The 15979-nt window shown below is 36.5% G+C and overlaps 1 protein-coding gene across 1 annotated transcript in view; it reads left to right on the forward strand.

Moving 5' to 3' along the window:
- The window catches only part of cacna1ab (calcium channel, voltage-dependent, P/Q type, alpha 1A subunit, b), a gene marked incomplete at both ends in the record, with an annotated part of 172430 nt that overhangs the window by 131520 nt on the left and 24931 nt on the right, over positions 1 to 15979 (forward strand). Inside the window, 13 exons of the mRNA XM_079263050.1 lie at positions 1329 to 1428; positions 1968 to 2128; positions 2563 to 2700; positions 2871 to 3072; positions 3190 to 3354; positions 3782 to 3892; positions 4222 to 4305; positions 10320 to 10436; positions 10520 to 10585; positions 11380 to 11477; positions 11919 to 12069; positions 12194 to 12321; positions 12874 to 12970. Coding sequence (XP_079119176.1) covers positions 1329 to 1428; positions 1968 to 2128; positions 2563 to 2700; positions 2871 to 3072; positions 3190 to 3354; positions 3782 to 3892; positions 4222 to 4305; positions 10320 to 10436; positions 10520 to 10585; positions 11380 to 11477; positions 11919 to 12069; positions 12194 to 12321; positions 12874 to 12970 — 1618 coding nt within the window. The remainder of the gene's footprint in view (positions 1 to 1328; positions 1429 to 1967; positions 2129 to 2562; positions 2701 to 2870; positions 3073 to 3189; positions 3355 to 3781; positions 3893 to 4221; positions 4306 to 10319; positions 10437 to 10519; positions 10586 to 11379; positions 11478 to 11918; positions 12070 to 12193; positions 12322 to 12873; positions 12971 to 15979) is intronic.

Raw genomic sequence — 15979 nt, forward strand, 5'->3', positions numbered from 1 at the left:
CCTTACTGGGCTTTACACTAATACTCTAAAGCTGCTCTCATAGAGAGTTCTCAGTTCTACTTAGCTTCAAACGAGTAATGCCTATTGATTATCGATTGAGTTTCTTTCCCACGCGCACACACAAACTCAGACACGCAGACACGTAGAACTGCCAAGGCTCCAACTCAATCAATCAGCACTAAATTGAATTGTCATACGTTTTCTGTCACTGCAACAGAGTTCATAGTTTGAGAGCGAGCCTTGATGGATGACCTCTCTTCTACCCCGGCTTGGCTGGCATCCAGATGCCTGCTGCCTTTTTCTTTTTTTTTTATCTTCAAAATGGCCCGTCCACTTACTGTAAAGATCAAGTCAGCAATTCTCTTTACACCACATATTTTTTTCTCATTGATATTGATATGTGGCTGTACAAATCATGAACAGAAAGCTGAGTAATGATTTTATTTAAAGATTCACTTCTGATTCCAAATTATTTCCTCCAGTCGTTGTTACAGGCCATCTGGTCTTATCAATGGTTGTTTGTGTTCTGATGTGATGTTTATTGTGAGCAACATCACAAGTCCAAAGTCTCTCACATAGCCTGTTTCCTGCCACCGTTTTTGTCAATTAATCATGTGACCTCCAACAAAAATAATCACAACCATACTTGAAATTTGGATTTTAGTCAATAGAACCGATGTGAAACATACAAAAACCAGACCATTTAGTGATAACAGGATTATCTCAAAATAATCCTGAATAGTTGAAGCTCAGGTTGAAGTTCATGCTTCAAGCTTTCATATCTATACTGTTCATTTCTACCAAAGAACTAACCAGCGTATTACTGAAAAAGAAAGAAAGAGGTTTGGCTGGGCACTCTGCCGGGAGATGCCTGTCGTTACGCAACGAGTGAATGTATGATGGTGAAGATCATAATAAACAATGATGGTGTTGTTGCTTTTTGGTACACATGAAACCAAATGGTAAGACAACTTCTTTCCTACTGGTTTCATGTTTTCACACTGACCGTTTCTTCTTTTCAGAACAAGAAGAGACTGTAAGCACCTTGATTGTTCACACAAATCCACAGTAGTTTTATAGAGAATCATTATAAGTGTCATATTTATCCTTTCTTACCTAGAATTTGAAGGGAGATTATGTCAAAGAAAATTCTACATGTAGAAAAAACTTCATTTTGTAAAATATGTAGAATTTTACTGAATGTACAGTATGACCGTAATATAAAAGCAACAGGATTTGGTAAGAGTGCACTGCAGTTTTTCAGTGCTTTATCACTTCCTCTCTGCTGTTTGATTCTCCTGACACCGTCTTTCATGTCTGAACTTCAGGGGGAGCAGCAAAGGCAAAGACATCAGTACGATCAAATCCCTCCGTGTACTGAGAGTGTTGCGTCCCCTTAAGACCATTAAACGTCTCCCCAAGTTAAAGGTAAAGCTCAGTTGCTGCATGGACTTCATCTCATTCAGGAGGGGCTTTATCACTTTTTATCGCTTTATGACTAAAGTCACAAGAATAAAAAGTATGTGGATGACAAAGTTCTCATATTATGGACTAAACAATTTGGAGAATGGAATTTAGAGGAATCTGTTGTGTGTTTGAAAACACATTTCTTTAGATTATAAAAACTGATTTGTTTGGTATATTTGTTTTTATTTTATAACAGCAAAAAAACACCCTTGCCTTTCATCATATCACAGTTTTAATTACAATTACTTGTTTATAATGATAATAAATTTAATATAATATTAATCTTTTACCGGCTGTAGTCAAATAACAGAAAAACTCATTGCAATTATTACTTTTTACCTTGTCACAAATTATTTATTAAATGTTTAAATTAGCATAAATGATTTAACCTTTCTGATTCTGCTTTGAGTATTTTTTACATAAAATAAAGAGCTACAAACTTGGTCGCCATTCAAACTGCTACAGATTTTTTGACGTATGTTCTTATCTTTGTGTTGTAGGCCGTCTTTGACTGCGTGGTCAACTCTCTGAAGAATGTACTAAATATATTGATTGTCTACATGCTCTTCATGTTCATTTTCGCCGTGGTGGCTGTGCAGCTCTTCAAGGGTCGCTTCTTCTACTGCACAGATGAATCCAAAGAGTTTGAGCAAGACTGCAGGTTTGTTAAAAAAGACTATAAATAAACAGTCAACCCCACATCCCTTTGATGTGTTTTTGGCTCCTTTTTCTTCCTCTCATATTCAGTATAGAACTAACTTCCTCTGTAAAATTACAACAAGCACATCATGTTAAATAAATCTGATAAATATTACTCCTACTGAGTATTCTGTAGTCCCTTTTACTTCTGTAGCTGAATTATTACGCAACTGCTGCCATCTAGAGAAAATTGCATACTATTTTAGAAGTAAGTGCCATGGATTGCTCAGGAAGAGTAAACTACATCTACTGTCTTTTTGGTCAACTGTGAACAAACAAACAAGTACATTCTGGTGCTTTTCCACAACATGTTTTTGAATGCTTGTTTTTATGAGCTTCTGCCTCTAAGGTACACATAATAACTGTGACTGTGACTTTGTTCTGTTTTTACTCCAGGGGCGAGTACTTAGTTTATGAAAAAGATGAGGTTAAAGCTGAGAAGCGGGAATGGAAGAAGTACGAGTTTCACTACGACAACGTGGCTTGGGCCTTGTTAACCCTCTTCACTGTCTCCACTGGAGAGGGGTGGCCACAGTGAGTGGATTTTAAACATTTAGACACAAATTTAAAGACAGAATTTCTTATGTAAGGTTGAACTAATAACAAAATGAACAAACTTTTGAATGAAATAACCTTTGTGCAGCACCTTAACAGGGATGTTATTCATTTTCTCTAAAAAGAGATTGTCTCTCTTCCACTTGCAGGGTGTTAAAACACTCAGTGGACTCCACCTATGAGAATCAGGGCCCGAGCCCGGGTTACAGGATGGAAATGTCCATCTTTTACGTGGTGTACTTCGTTGTCTTCCCTTTCTTCTTTGTGAACATCTTTGTGGCTCTCATCATCATCACCTTCCAAGAACAAGGGGATAAGATGATGGAAGATTACAGCTTAGAAAAGAATGAAGTGAGTAGAAATGAATTTCAGATTCCTACTTGTCTATTTTGTCAAACGTTTGATTCAGTTAAAAGTATTTGATTTAATTGTGATACTTTTCACCTCTGCTTTCCTGTTCTCCTGTAGAGAGCCTGTATAGATTTTGCCATAAATGCTAAGCCCCTGACTCGCCACATGCCAAAGAACAAGCTAAGCTTCCAGTATCGGATGTGGCACTTTGTAGTGTCTCCACCTTTCGAGTACAGCATCATGGCTCTGATTGCGCTGAACACCATCGTCCTCATGATGAAGGTAACAAATTTCACAACATCTCTTTTTGGAATCTGTTTGAGCCTAAACATAATTGTGTTTTGGTCTTTAAATGTTACACATTATACTCCAGAAATGAATTTACAATTGATTGCTGTCACAGAAAAGGGTTGTTTATAAAAACTAATGAAAGAAATCTTTTTTTTTTAAAAAGCACAACACAGTCATTTGGTCAGTCAGGGTTTTAAAAAGGAGGATCTCAGATATAAGTGGGTGGCAAAGTGACTTGCAGACAAGGCAGTAAAAGTAGCTCTTAATACTTGTTCTTGATGAATACCTGTGGGTTCTGATTTAAACCAAAATCTAAAAGGAAAGGTTAAAAGTGGATGAGATACTTTTATCAATGTATTGACTTTTGCTGCTCTTGTTCTGTTTTTTTTTTTTTTGGTTTTTTTTTTTGTCTCAACAGTTTGATGGTGCATTAAAACCATACACAGAAGTCCTGAAATACCTTAACATCGTGTTTACCATCTTCTTCTTCATGGAATCAATCCTTAAGATCATCGCTTTTGGCCCTCTAGTAAGACAATCCACCAGAAAACATTCCCCAATATATCCTTTCTTTCTCTACTTTGACCCAGTCTATAAGTGCCAGTGTATCATCCTATTATTCATTTATGAAGCAGGTTATTTTAGTAGACAGATCTAGAGCATGTTCTTCCTGTTCCTGGAAATCCCAATGCATACACTGCAACATAGTAGCCATTCCTGCAAGCCTGCTTTTCCCATGGTTACAAGACATCACTGGCAGAGCTGTTCCTCACACTCCCTGTCTTCACTTCTGGAAGGTAGTGGCTGATAATGTCTTTTGTCTTCTCACTGGACATGTTTTACCTTTACCTCTTTCAGAATTACTTCAAAGATTCCTGGAACATTTTTGATTTTGTCTCTGTCCTTGGAAGCATTGCTGATATATTAGTGACAGAACTGGCGGTAAGTGATGCGGTTTGATCGGGCCAGTTGACATTAGTTGGTTGCAGGAAATAAATAGTTGATGATGTCAGACCAAAAGGCAAAATCTGCTCCTTAACAAATATTGAAAGAAGTATTTTTAAAAATTCATGGCTTTTTAAAAATTAATTATTTGCCTAAATTAATTATCTAAACCTAAACCAACTTCTTCATGAGGCAAGGTGCCAAAATTAATATGAAATAATTAAATAATTTTATACCTGTTACGTGCCACCCAGAGATTAAGTCCTATTACATGCAGAAACTTACACTGACAGGCTAAAAGCAAAAGACAAGGAAGGAGAAACAGCTGGTAGTTCACAAGTAAGAGGTTTTACCTACATAACACAAAAAGTTTGTCAGGGAAAGTGAGAAGACTTTTGAGTTCAAAACACCTTGGTGCCAAGTGATGCTTTTTAAAACAGCCCCAACTATTTTTTTTTTTTTTTTATTATAAAATACCATCCACATCTGCACTGGCTTGTCTCTTCAAAATCACAAGCCCTAAAAAAGTCCAATTTTCAGTTTTACCTGGTCTGTAATAGAAGTACATCCCTCCTCCAGTGGCAGTTCTGCTCCTCTGCTCTGCACTGTCTCATATTTATAAACAAATAAAGATTAATTGGTGAGAGAAATAATATAAGGTGAGATTTGTTTAGACATCACATTCTCCCTTGCTCTGAGGGTGTGTTTGCATGTATAAGCCATGGATTTAAACTTGATTGAAGTGTTTCTATGTGTAAAAAAAACTCTAGGATCAGGTTCTACACTGACATGTAAGGCCATCCTTAGATGTCTGCTGCATGAACAGAAAATTAAAGTTCCATCAGGTTCAGTATTTAAACACATCATGGTTATCAGGATTCATACATATGGTTAAATGAAATCAACACACCACCAAATATAATTTACTGAATTGAGATTTTCCCCAAAAAAAACATAGTATTGGTTGAAACTCAATAGTAGTTTGTTGCATATTCAGCAATAGCATCTCAGTTATGTCCAGTTAGGTCCATCTTCTTTCTCCTTTATTTCATCTCTTCATCCATTCCCCTAGTCAGATTTCTGTTCTCAACTACCCACAATCATCACCGAGACATTTATCCACTTAGATGAGAAACATGCCTAAAGTTTTGTATATCAGCTTTTAAAACTTAAACTTATATCTCAAGGGATTCAAAACATTTATAGGAAATGGTTAACTTTACAATCCAAATCATTTTAGCAGTGTAAAATTAATTGGGTTTTATGGTTGAATGCTTTTGTTAAATGTCACTAAACAGTACTATGGGGCCTCCTGCTGACACAACTTGGTAGTGCGTTGTCTGTTTTTGGTAAGATGTCAAATGTGTAAATAGTCCAGTTGGTTTTGGTTCTGTTCAAAAGCTGCTGACATGTGGCAGCCTAGCTACAATGTGTTAAAACAAAATAATATAATATGTTAATAGGAGATCTATGGTAGTGTTATTAGGTAAACAAAGCTTGTCAAATGTTTCTGTCTTCATGGACTGAAATCAAATTTAGTTGAATTTGTATAAAGCAGTCAGATTTTGCCTTTGAACTATTGTAGTGTGAAAACAAACTCATGTTTATCTCAATGTATACTGTTTGTTTGTTTGTTTGTTTGTTTGTGTTGCTTGTTGTGTGCCTGTATTAGAATTTATACATGTGATCTGAATATATTTGTGAATATAATGCTCAATATTTGTGAAATTCAGAAGTGTCTTCAGCCTCTCTCTGCTGTTCAGCTATTACTTTTTCTACTATATTAATAGTTATTTAAAGTTTGAATCAAGTTTTCAGCTACAAAACTTTCTCCTGCACTAAAGTCTTTCTTCCATTGACACTGATTGAATTAGCAGTAGCTGTTTTAAAAGCTGTGCAATCTAATTGTGTTGTCAGGTGATTAAAGGCAACCCCTGGCCATGCTGTAGTGTTATTTGTTTGCTTTCTAAACTAATGGCAACTGACATCCATATTATTTACAACAACCAGCTATAATTTTTAGACATGTGAAGGATGTTTTCAGTCTCTCTAAACATTGTAGCACCTGAACCGTTCAGTGTTTGCAAGCTCTTGAAATAAATAATAAATATCAAATTTTGCCAGAGCTAATGAACAACAGCTACAGCATCCATCTAGATCTCATCTCTAATGTCATATTATATTTCCTTTATTCTCATTTGATTCAGTCAGGTTTTGTTTTATAAAAATTTTATAGAAATTGTCAAAATTATATGTTAATAAAAAATTTTAATTCACACCTATAATAAATACAGATTCATGGATTTATGTATAGATGTGTGTATTTTTCATAGCAATAGCTGCTGTAGTACTTTATAAAATCAACAGGGTCAATTATTTTTAAAAGTCATCACATGGATGTTAATGCAAAATAATTTAGGTATAATTCAGAGCTGGCATCAAAGAAAGGCTGACCATATTTTATTTCCACGTACTTCTTGTCTGTTGTTATTTTTCTTTGCTGTTGTAATGATGCTTATAATGATTGCATCTTCCTCTTCTATCTCTTTACATGCTTTCTTTAAACCTCTCTACTTTGTGTGCGGCCTACGCCCTCCCTCTTCCTCCTCTTCTGATAAAATCCATCCAATCAAAATGCACTATGAAATCCTTCATCGTGTTTTATGTCCGTGCTGCGCCATGACATGTGGTGTTGGTGCTGTGATGATGATGGTGATGATGGTGATGATGATGATGATGATGGTGATGATGCGTTTCACTCCATGCCCCTGCCCACTAAAACACAACCAACCACCACCATCTCCACCTACAATGTCTTTAACCAACTTACAAATTATTCAACCTTCAAAAAATGACTAAATAAATGAAAACTTCCTACCTATTCATCTTTCTACATCTTCGCACATGTAGGATCTGGTTGGTTTGTAATTTATCTCTCAAAGCTTCATGCTGCATCCTCCCTGGCCATGTGATCCCATGATTGTTTTTTGTTTTTTTTTTTTGTTTTTTTATCCCAAGCCAATGACATGCCCTACAGTTCTCACTTCTCCAGTCTAGGGCGTAGGAACCGGGGGGGACAAAGGGGATGTTGTGAAAATGAAAGTGAGGTAAATAAGGCAAGGCAAGTTATTTATATAGCACAATTCAACAACAGGAGGATTCAAAGTGCTTTACAGAGACAATAAAACATTAGAAAATAGGAAGTACAAAATTAAAACAAGAAAGCAAGGGAAAGAAAATAACATTAAATAAAGAAACGTGCAGATGTTTGTGGCAATAGGTGGTAGTCTATATGAAGGGTGAAGTATTTTTTTGAGGAGGGGAACGTTTCAATAAAAGTAAAAGCAGTTTAATTTTAGATAACAAAATGAACATAATTTTTGGATCAAACTAACCCTAGTGTAAATGAACATCTCATTCATATAATCTTGAAGCAGAGGTGGGAAACCTTGGCACTCTTCCTGATAGTTTTCCACGTCTCCCTGTTCCAACACACTAGATTCAGATGAATAAATTACTGTGCAGATCTTGGTAAGGTCATCAGGTGTGTTGGAAAAGGGATACATGGAAAACCAGGACCAGGGTTTCCCACACCAGCCTTAAGTGGTAAGGTAATTTGTTCAGAGCTTTTGCTATTTGTAGTTATTGTCTGGGATTTGATAGAAATTTAAATAAAAATCATGCTGAAAGGAGCCCCACTAATGAATATGATTTCTTTCTCGAAATCATCGAGTTATGGTTTAAATTGTTGTTAAAATCTATGAAGTCTTCGGAGATTCAAGCTAGCACTGTTGTCATTACACTAGCACTGTTTACACTTAAGTGATCAGTAGCATCAACATCATTGATAACAAAAAGTCAAAGTATTTTCTTTTACAGTTCTTAAGTAAGAGATATAATGGTAACTGGTAGGAATAAAAATTTCAATAGATCATTTCAAAAATAGATTTTAGCAAATAAAACAAAAAAATGTTTTGTGCTTCATGGGTATGTAAGTCATATATATGAATGCATTTATACTAGATCTGTGAATATTTTAGTGTAAGTTTTTCAAGTGCAGGATTAGGCTAGTTTGGTTCGCCCCCCTACATTGAAGTCGTTCCTACACCCTTGAGTGCATGTGCTTTGTAGAAGATGACCTTGATGACACAAAGGAAGTTATTTTTTAAATAGCTATAGAGCAACAATTAAATCCAATTTTAAGACAGATAAAACTTATTACAGAGTGGCTCTTGTTGCTGTCTTTTTCATCTGCTTTTGTATTATTGTGGACTTGAGCAAGAAAAAGGAGATAATGTTTGATGCAAGTATGCCGAATAGTAATAAAGATCAGCAGACTTCCCTGCTATGAGCCACAATGGTTGCTAATATAGCACATGTATTTGCATGAAAGTGGTTTTGGTAGCCCTGCTTGGAGTCATTGTTACTATAAATTGGTGAGTGATAGAAATTACCTAATGAGCAGAGACTGAAAATGCCTTCAGAATTCATAAAGCTATAGAGGTGACATGTCAATTAATTTCAGCATGATTACAGTGATTTTCTTAGCTATTTACTTGTTAAACGACAGACAACATTTCATGTAAAAGTTTTGGAAACGCAAGCCGATATTAAAAGTTTGTCAAACTTAACTGTCCCCACAATCTGGAAATTGATATATTTGAATCCTACTAAACCCTATTCCTTCGACCCCCAGAAACACTCCCTCCTAAACCATGTTCCTTCCACTATTACCCTCTGAACCCCCTATACCAGGCTAGTAACCTGAAGTAATACCCCTCCATCACTTCCCTTTCCTGATTATCCACTACCTCCTATCCTATCCCCCAACCCCCCAAATACCCCACCCACCCACCTCTAGCAATACCCCCTCCACTTTTTACCTTTTGAAAATCAGTTCATGTGTTACTTGTAAGGCATTTGAAATCTCTGCTCATAATACAGTTTTGGCTAATTTAGCTGCTGTAATTAAATTCTGAGAAACTAAAAACATTTAATGAGCTTATGAACAAATAATTAGATCATGAATTCTGTTCTGTGGCAACATCAGGTGCTAAAAATAACCATCATATTCTCATGATGTTAATGTTTGTTTTCTTGAGGAGTCTATAGTTGTAGTTCAGTATTGAATACTGAATGTTTTAACCAGAGTTATCTCAATCATCTGCCCCCTGCTCCCCACCGGTCTGCATGTAGGCCACTTATTTTCTCCAGATGTTTGCTGCCATGCCATGCCATGACTGCACTGATCCTGCACGCTCCCTCTTCTCCCTTCTCATGCTCTTCTCCTGGCCTTGTCTGTCAACCACAAAACTGCTGGGGCCTAACCAGAGAGATTGGCTGTTTTACAGTAATTCTTAGCATGACACTGAACAGATTCTAAATGGACTCGGCTACTAGCTGGGATTGCAGCACAGACAATTATTCCTTCAGATTTTATATTGACTTCATGAAGTATCTAAAAGGACACTCAACACACCATCATTATTAAAACTAAAGCAAGTGTCATAATCAGTGTCACGGGTTGACCTAAGTTGTGCTCTAGATGTCGAGAAGGTGTATGAGTGTACCACAAGTGTGGTGTGTTTGTATGTGTGTGGTTGATAGGCAAAGTCAGCTGTGCTCCATCTTGTGTGTTGCCTCCTTGCTCCCCAACAATCAGTGCATTTGGTTATCTTAAAAAAAAATTTGATGTACCAGATTGGATGATGACGTTTAAAATCTTTTCATTTTATTTTTCATTTTCGCGTCTTTCCACTTGTTTTTCTGTTTCAATCTTTTGAGTCTCTCCCTACCTCTCTGATTTATAGCTCTATTTGCTATAAAAGGTTAAGTTTGGATAAGTTTTGTTGCTTTGACTTCTTCCTTCTCTTTATTCTCTCATTTGACCACCATTGATTTAGTTTCTTTTTTTTTTTTATATAATTATCATTTTAATTTTAGTACTATAGAGGGAAGAACAAAAGATATTTTTGACTGATGAAACTGACTGTTTTCCCTTTTTTCTGTAGGAGAATTTCATCAACTTGAGCTTCCTGAGGCTGTTTCGAGCTGCGCGCCTCATTAAGCTTTTGAGACAAGGAGAAACCATCCGCATTCTACTGTGGACATTTGTTCAGTCTTTCAAGGTGTTTACACATTACCAGGTTCACATATAAAATATATAGAAAACAGAAAATACTTAATGACGGATTTGTCCTTTCTCTCTTAGGCTTTGCCATATGTCTGTCTGCTCATTGCCATGCTCTTCTTCATCTACGCCATCATTGGCATGCAGGTGAGTACTGCTGGCAGATCATTCAGGGCCCAGACACACACCAATTTCAGACTTTGTTGATCCTTTTTGAGGACATTTCAATTTGTCAGTTTTCAAGTTTTTTCTTTTTCTTTTTTTATAGAACATTTGTTTTTGTTTTTGGTTTGATTTATTTGTTTGTTTTTCTCCCTTTGCGTGTCTAGTTTTTTGTGCAATAAGTTTGCTTCTCTAAAATTGTTTATTAATTGATTTCTCAATGAATTAGGATAAAATATATAACAAATTATGACTCATAGTCAGATACAGTAATAGTAATAGTACATTTATTCATGCCATGGCATGCTATCGCATCTTCACAAGATTTGTCCTGGGTGTCTCTTTCCAACCAAACTTTACCCGTCATTCACTTCAGATGATCCGACCTTCTTGGAATTAATGTCAGCTTTCCATCTTACTTCTCTGGCATATCCCATATTAAAGAATCCTGACCTAATTTTAACTTTTAATCTGTCCTTCAAAGGTTGATCTTTTGATATTCTCAACTCATAAGTCAGTCCAGCACAGTGTCAGCATATAGATTCCCTCTTTCTTTTCCCAGTTATGGCAAGACTGATGACAAGTTGTCCTTTTTGCAGTTTTTTCTCAGTCATGTACGCACTGTACAACATATAAAAACATTTTTTTAAAAATCTATAAATATATAAAATGAGTATGCATATGGCATTGTACGTCACCTACAGGCCATGTTTCTTTCTCACTTCACCTACTGAATCTAACTAGTCATTTTACACTTTTTTTTTCTCCATTACTTGTAGTTGTTTGGCAATATAGCACTCGACGAGGATGAAGATAGTGCCATCAACGAACATAATAACTTCCGAACCTTTCCCATGGCCCTAATGCTGCTTTTTAGGTAAGCATTTTCCATCTCTATTTGTCTCCTTTTTTTGGTGTTGATGTGTAAAAAAAAACATGTTGATATAAATATGATGGTGGAAAGCTGATCATTACTTGAATTCATTTTATTAATCACCACTTGTGCTCCCAAAGCTGTAATATTGTTCTCTAAAAGAGCTGTTTTAGTTTACAAAACAAAGTCTTAAAAAGTTATTTGCTGTGTTAGATGATAGCAAAAAAACAAAATTCTATGATTTGCAGAAATAATAATCTTATTTTCAGTTGAAAGTGGAAAAAAATGCACAAACTGATAGTAAAACATTTCAGTACTGGTGAAAATATTAGCTTGTATTGAATTTGATGAGAGAAACACATCTGTGTTACAACATACAGATATTGATCATTAATGCCCGCTTTCTGCTCATGTTTTAATATTTCTCTGTGTATCCTCAAACAGGAGCGCAACGGGCGAGGCGTGGCATGAGATCATGTTGTCCTGTCTGGGTGAAAAGAAATGCGACGAGGACTCAGGGAATGAAAGAAAAGAGTGCGGCAGCACCTTTGCCTACACCTACTTTGTTTCCTTCATCTTTCTCTGCTCTTTTTTGGTGAGAAATAAATAAATGACATTTGGCAAGTGTGTGGATGAAGTGGGTTTTCGAGCTCCACATGAGCTTCAATTCAAATATCAATTGCAAAAACGTCACATTCAGTTTGTTTGTACTGTTCCAGATGCTGAATCTCTTTGTGGCTGTCATCATGGACAATTTTGAGTACTTGACAAGAGACTCGTCTATTCTGGGGCCACATCATTTGGACGAGTATGTAAGGATATGGGCTGAGTACGACCCAGCTGCCTGGTGAGTGGCACACACACAGGCTCATACACACTTGGGCATCCATACACGTGATATGTATTTATATGTTCTTGTATGTGCACAGAAAAAAATGTGGAATTGAAAGTAAAGCTACAAAGTACAAGTAGCACAAAAGACACATTTTTGCACTTTGGAGCTGAATGTAACTACTAACCACTGACTTTTTCCCTCCATCCCAAAACGGGACAAAGAACTCCCCCAGCAAGTGAGATGAAGAAACAAGATGCACATCGTGTGAAATTAACTCAGCGTTGCACAAAAACTGGCCTGTTTTAGCAAAATGTTTTTAGCCTTCTCAGTGTCTTTCCTTTTTCATCTCTGAGCTTTTCTGTTTTTTTTTCTTAAATTGCACAGTTTGTGCAAAGCTGAGATGAATGAAACTTCCCCCTCTTCCTCATTTCCCTTTTGTTTTGTGTGCATGAATGGGTTTTCTCAGTGAATAAATGCTCTTTTCTTAATTTTTTTTCTCCATTTCCTCTCTCTTGATTCTGTATTTTTCCCTACCTAACTCCCCTCCTTGTATTTTTCTTGCAGCGGGCGCATACATTATAAGGATATGTACAGTTTATTGCGAGTTATCTCTCCTCCTCTGGGCCTTGGCAAGAAATGCCCACATAGGGTGGCCTGCAAGGTTTGGACCAAACCCCTAAAGCACAAACTTAAACGCAACCTGCTCGCCTTTAAAAGACTGGAATGAATGTTGCTCTTTATCACTTTTAAGACTAATTCTTTCTTAAAGTTTATTTCCATCGGTTTGATTTCTCAGTTCAGGATTGCATTTTTTAATTGTTTTCGACTCATTTCACCATTGAATCATTTTTTTGGTTTGTTTGTTTGCTTATAGGGTGGGGTGGGTAGTTGTTAATGCATTCTGACATGAAAAAGAGAATGTTTGGGACAATTCAGAAATGCACACACACACACACACACCCTTGCATATACTTACACACACACACACACACGCACACACTGATAGCAGTGTGTGTGAAGCATGAATTGGTGCACTGCACTTGCTACTGTCTTCTGACCGAACGCTGGAAAAATTACAATAATGCTTACTTTTGGTTTAGTAATACATGAGTGATACATTCTGGACTCCAATCAGCCATTGTTTTGTTTTGTTTTGTTTTTTGTTTGTTTTATCTGCTTGCTGTCTAATTTTGCCTGGGCAGAAAATGTTCGAGCAATGTGCATTGTTTTTGTTTGAGATGGGGTTGGGGTAGAGGGAGGAAGGGTTACTTAAGTTCAGAGATATGAGCAGAAAGGGTTTGGTCACCGCTTACGTTTACAGCTCTTAGCCTGGCCAAAGTTTTTTTTAACACTTTTTCACCAAACTTTAAAGGTTTGCAGGTTTCTTTCTCAGTTGCTCAAACTGCTGAAAACTAAACTTAACCATTATGTATCAGCTGTTGTTACAAAAGGGAAAAACTTCAAATAACTGTACCTCCATGGCACATGTTCAGAAGTTTGCTAAACCACCTTTTCGCTTGTATTTTATCTCTACTATTTGTTGTTTATATTCTTTGTGTTATCATGGAATATTACTCTATAAATCCTAAAAATATAATGTATTTTACACGGTGTCGCTGATAGTGCTCCACATAGGTGGTTTCAAGCATCTGCAAATTTTAAATAGTATATAAATATGTAATATATAATATAATATAATTTTATACAGTATACACCCCAAAGATATTTCTAGATCCTATATGTAAAGATTAACTAATATATGCTTTTTAACAGACTGAAACCATTGTTTTTTTTCCTCTCGCTTTCATAACAAATATGTAGTTTAAGCTACACACGCATTTCGTCACAGTACAGTGTGAAGTTGTCTTTACATTGTGCATGTAGTAATGCTTGCTTTCACTTTTATATATTGTTGTCCATTCTACCGCTGGTTAAATTGGATTTGATTCAGAATTAGGAAGACAGTTATTGAAACACTTTCAGTAGTTTCAGTGATCTTGAAACTTTTGTTTTATTGATTGCTGGATGCATGCCAATAATTTGACCATCTTGAAACAGAGCAACCTAGTTGGAAGAAACCATTTGCAATCCTACATGACTGAAAGAAACAAATGTTATTCGTCAAGTTATTTATGGAAACAAATCTATTACATGTCCAGTTAGTCAACCATAGAAAAACATTTTACCTTAGTTTTCATTTTAAAGAGCCCTGTATGTGTAAAATAAAGCTGTCATTTGCATCTGATTGGACATGAATGCGGGGAATATTTCAGTCATTATGACAGTAACTGCTCCTGTAGATTTTTGCTATGGACGTAGATACGGTTTATTTGCCAAAATGCCCATGATGGCATGAAAGTAAAACTGTCCATTCATTTGTATTCAAATCATATGGCCAAACCTGCTCTGTTTGTCTCTCTGGTGTGTATGAGAACAGAAGAAAGAGCCAGGGTGTGTGTGTGGTTTAGGACAAAGACTCGGAAGGTCTTGTGTTCACCAATTACCTCTGAAATACAATCTGTGCTGACAGATGCTCTTGGGAAGAATTGAGGAGCATAAAATCTGCATTTGCTTCAAATTTTCAGAAAGCTGCTAATAAAGAATTTAAACTCATTTGTCTGGAAAGACTTTTAAAGCTAAAATCTTTGTTTGTTTTAGCAGTTTTTCTTTAAATTTATGGTTGTTTCAACAATTACTAGCTGAAAAGAACCATCTGCCAGCTTGTGGCTACAGATTGGTGGTGCTGCGTTTACATTGTGCCAATCGGCACCAATGAGATAACATTTTTTTATTGTTTTTGTACTTCTCTAAAATTGGCACAACCGTTTTAGAAACCAGTGATCTGACTGGATAGGATTGGATTTGATTGTAAAGTTTAACCAAATCCTTTACCACTTGTGCTGCTGCATCACAAAAAAAAAAAAAAAATGCAAATATGAAAAGAAAGCTCAGTTTGCTTCCTTATTCAAGTGACTAAATCTTTTTCATAGAGAAACTGGGAGATGCAAACAAAACACTGAGGTACCTCAAAAGATGGTATTTAGAGAATTGGGAATGTGGGTGAACTGGCCCTCTCAGTTTAAGAAATCAAGTTTCTCAGCCTTTGCTATCAACAGAGAGGGCTGCCATGAACATCTGGAAGTGCAGCTGTGAACAGAGGCTCCTGGTGGACACGTGTCCTGAGTAAATGACTGCATTGACTTATCACTGTGACTCACTACGACCTCTGCAGCGGTACGTTTCTTTGCCTGCTAGAAGCCCCGCTGCCAGTTCTATCCGAGCGGCGAAAGAGGGCAAAGATCTTATGGAGAAAAAAAAAGAAAAAAATGAAAGAGAAAACCCAAATCCCCTCGCATAGAACGGTATCTCTAAATAACTAACTTAACATAAATTAATTACACCTCCTCTCTTCCAACTCTCCCTTCCCTTCCTGATCTTTCTCCTTCCCCTCCTTCCTCTCCTAACTTCTGGGAATAGCCTACCAGACTAGAAGGCACATAACGCACACTTTGCTCGCTATCGTTCTCTTTCTCTCTCTTTTTCTCTCACCACAGCAACCACATATCCACAGCGATCAAAACAATAACCTCTGTGTATTTGTTTCCCCTCCTCTTCCTTTCCTTTGTCATTTATTATTTTTTAATACACCTTATACCCCCCCCCCCCCCCC

This window comes from Telmatherina bonti, assembly GCF_933228915.1.
Source record: "Telmatherina bonti genome assembly, chromosome: 3".
Lineage (NCBI taxonomy): Eukaryota > Metazoa > Chordata > Actinopteri > Atheriniformes > Telmatherinidae > Telmatherina > Telmatherina bonti.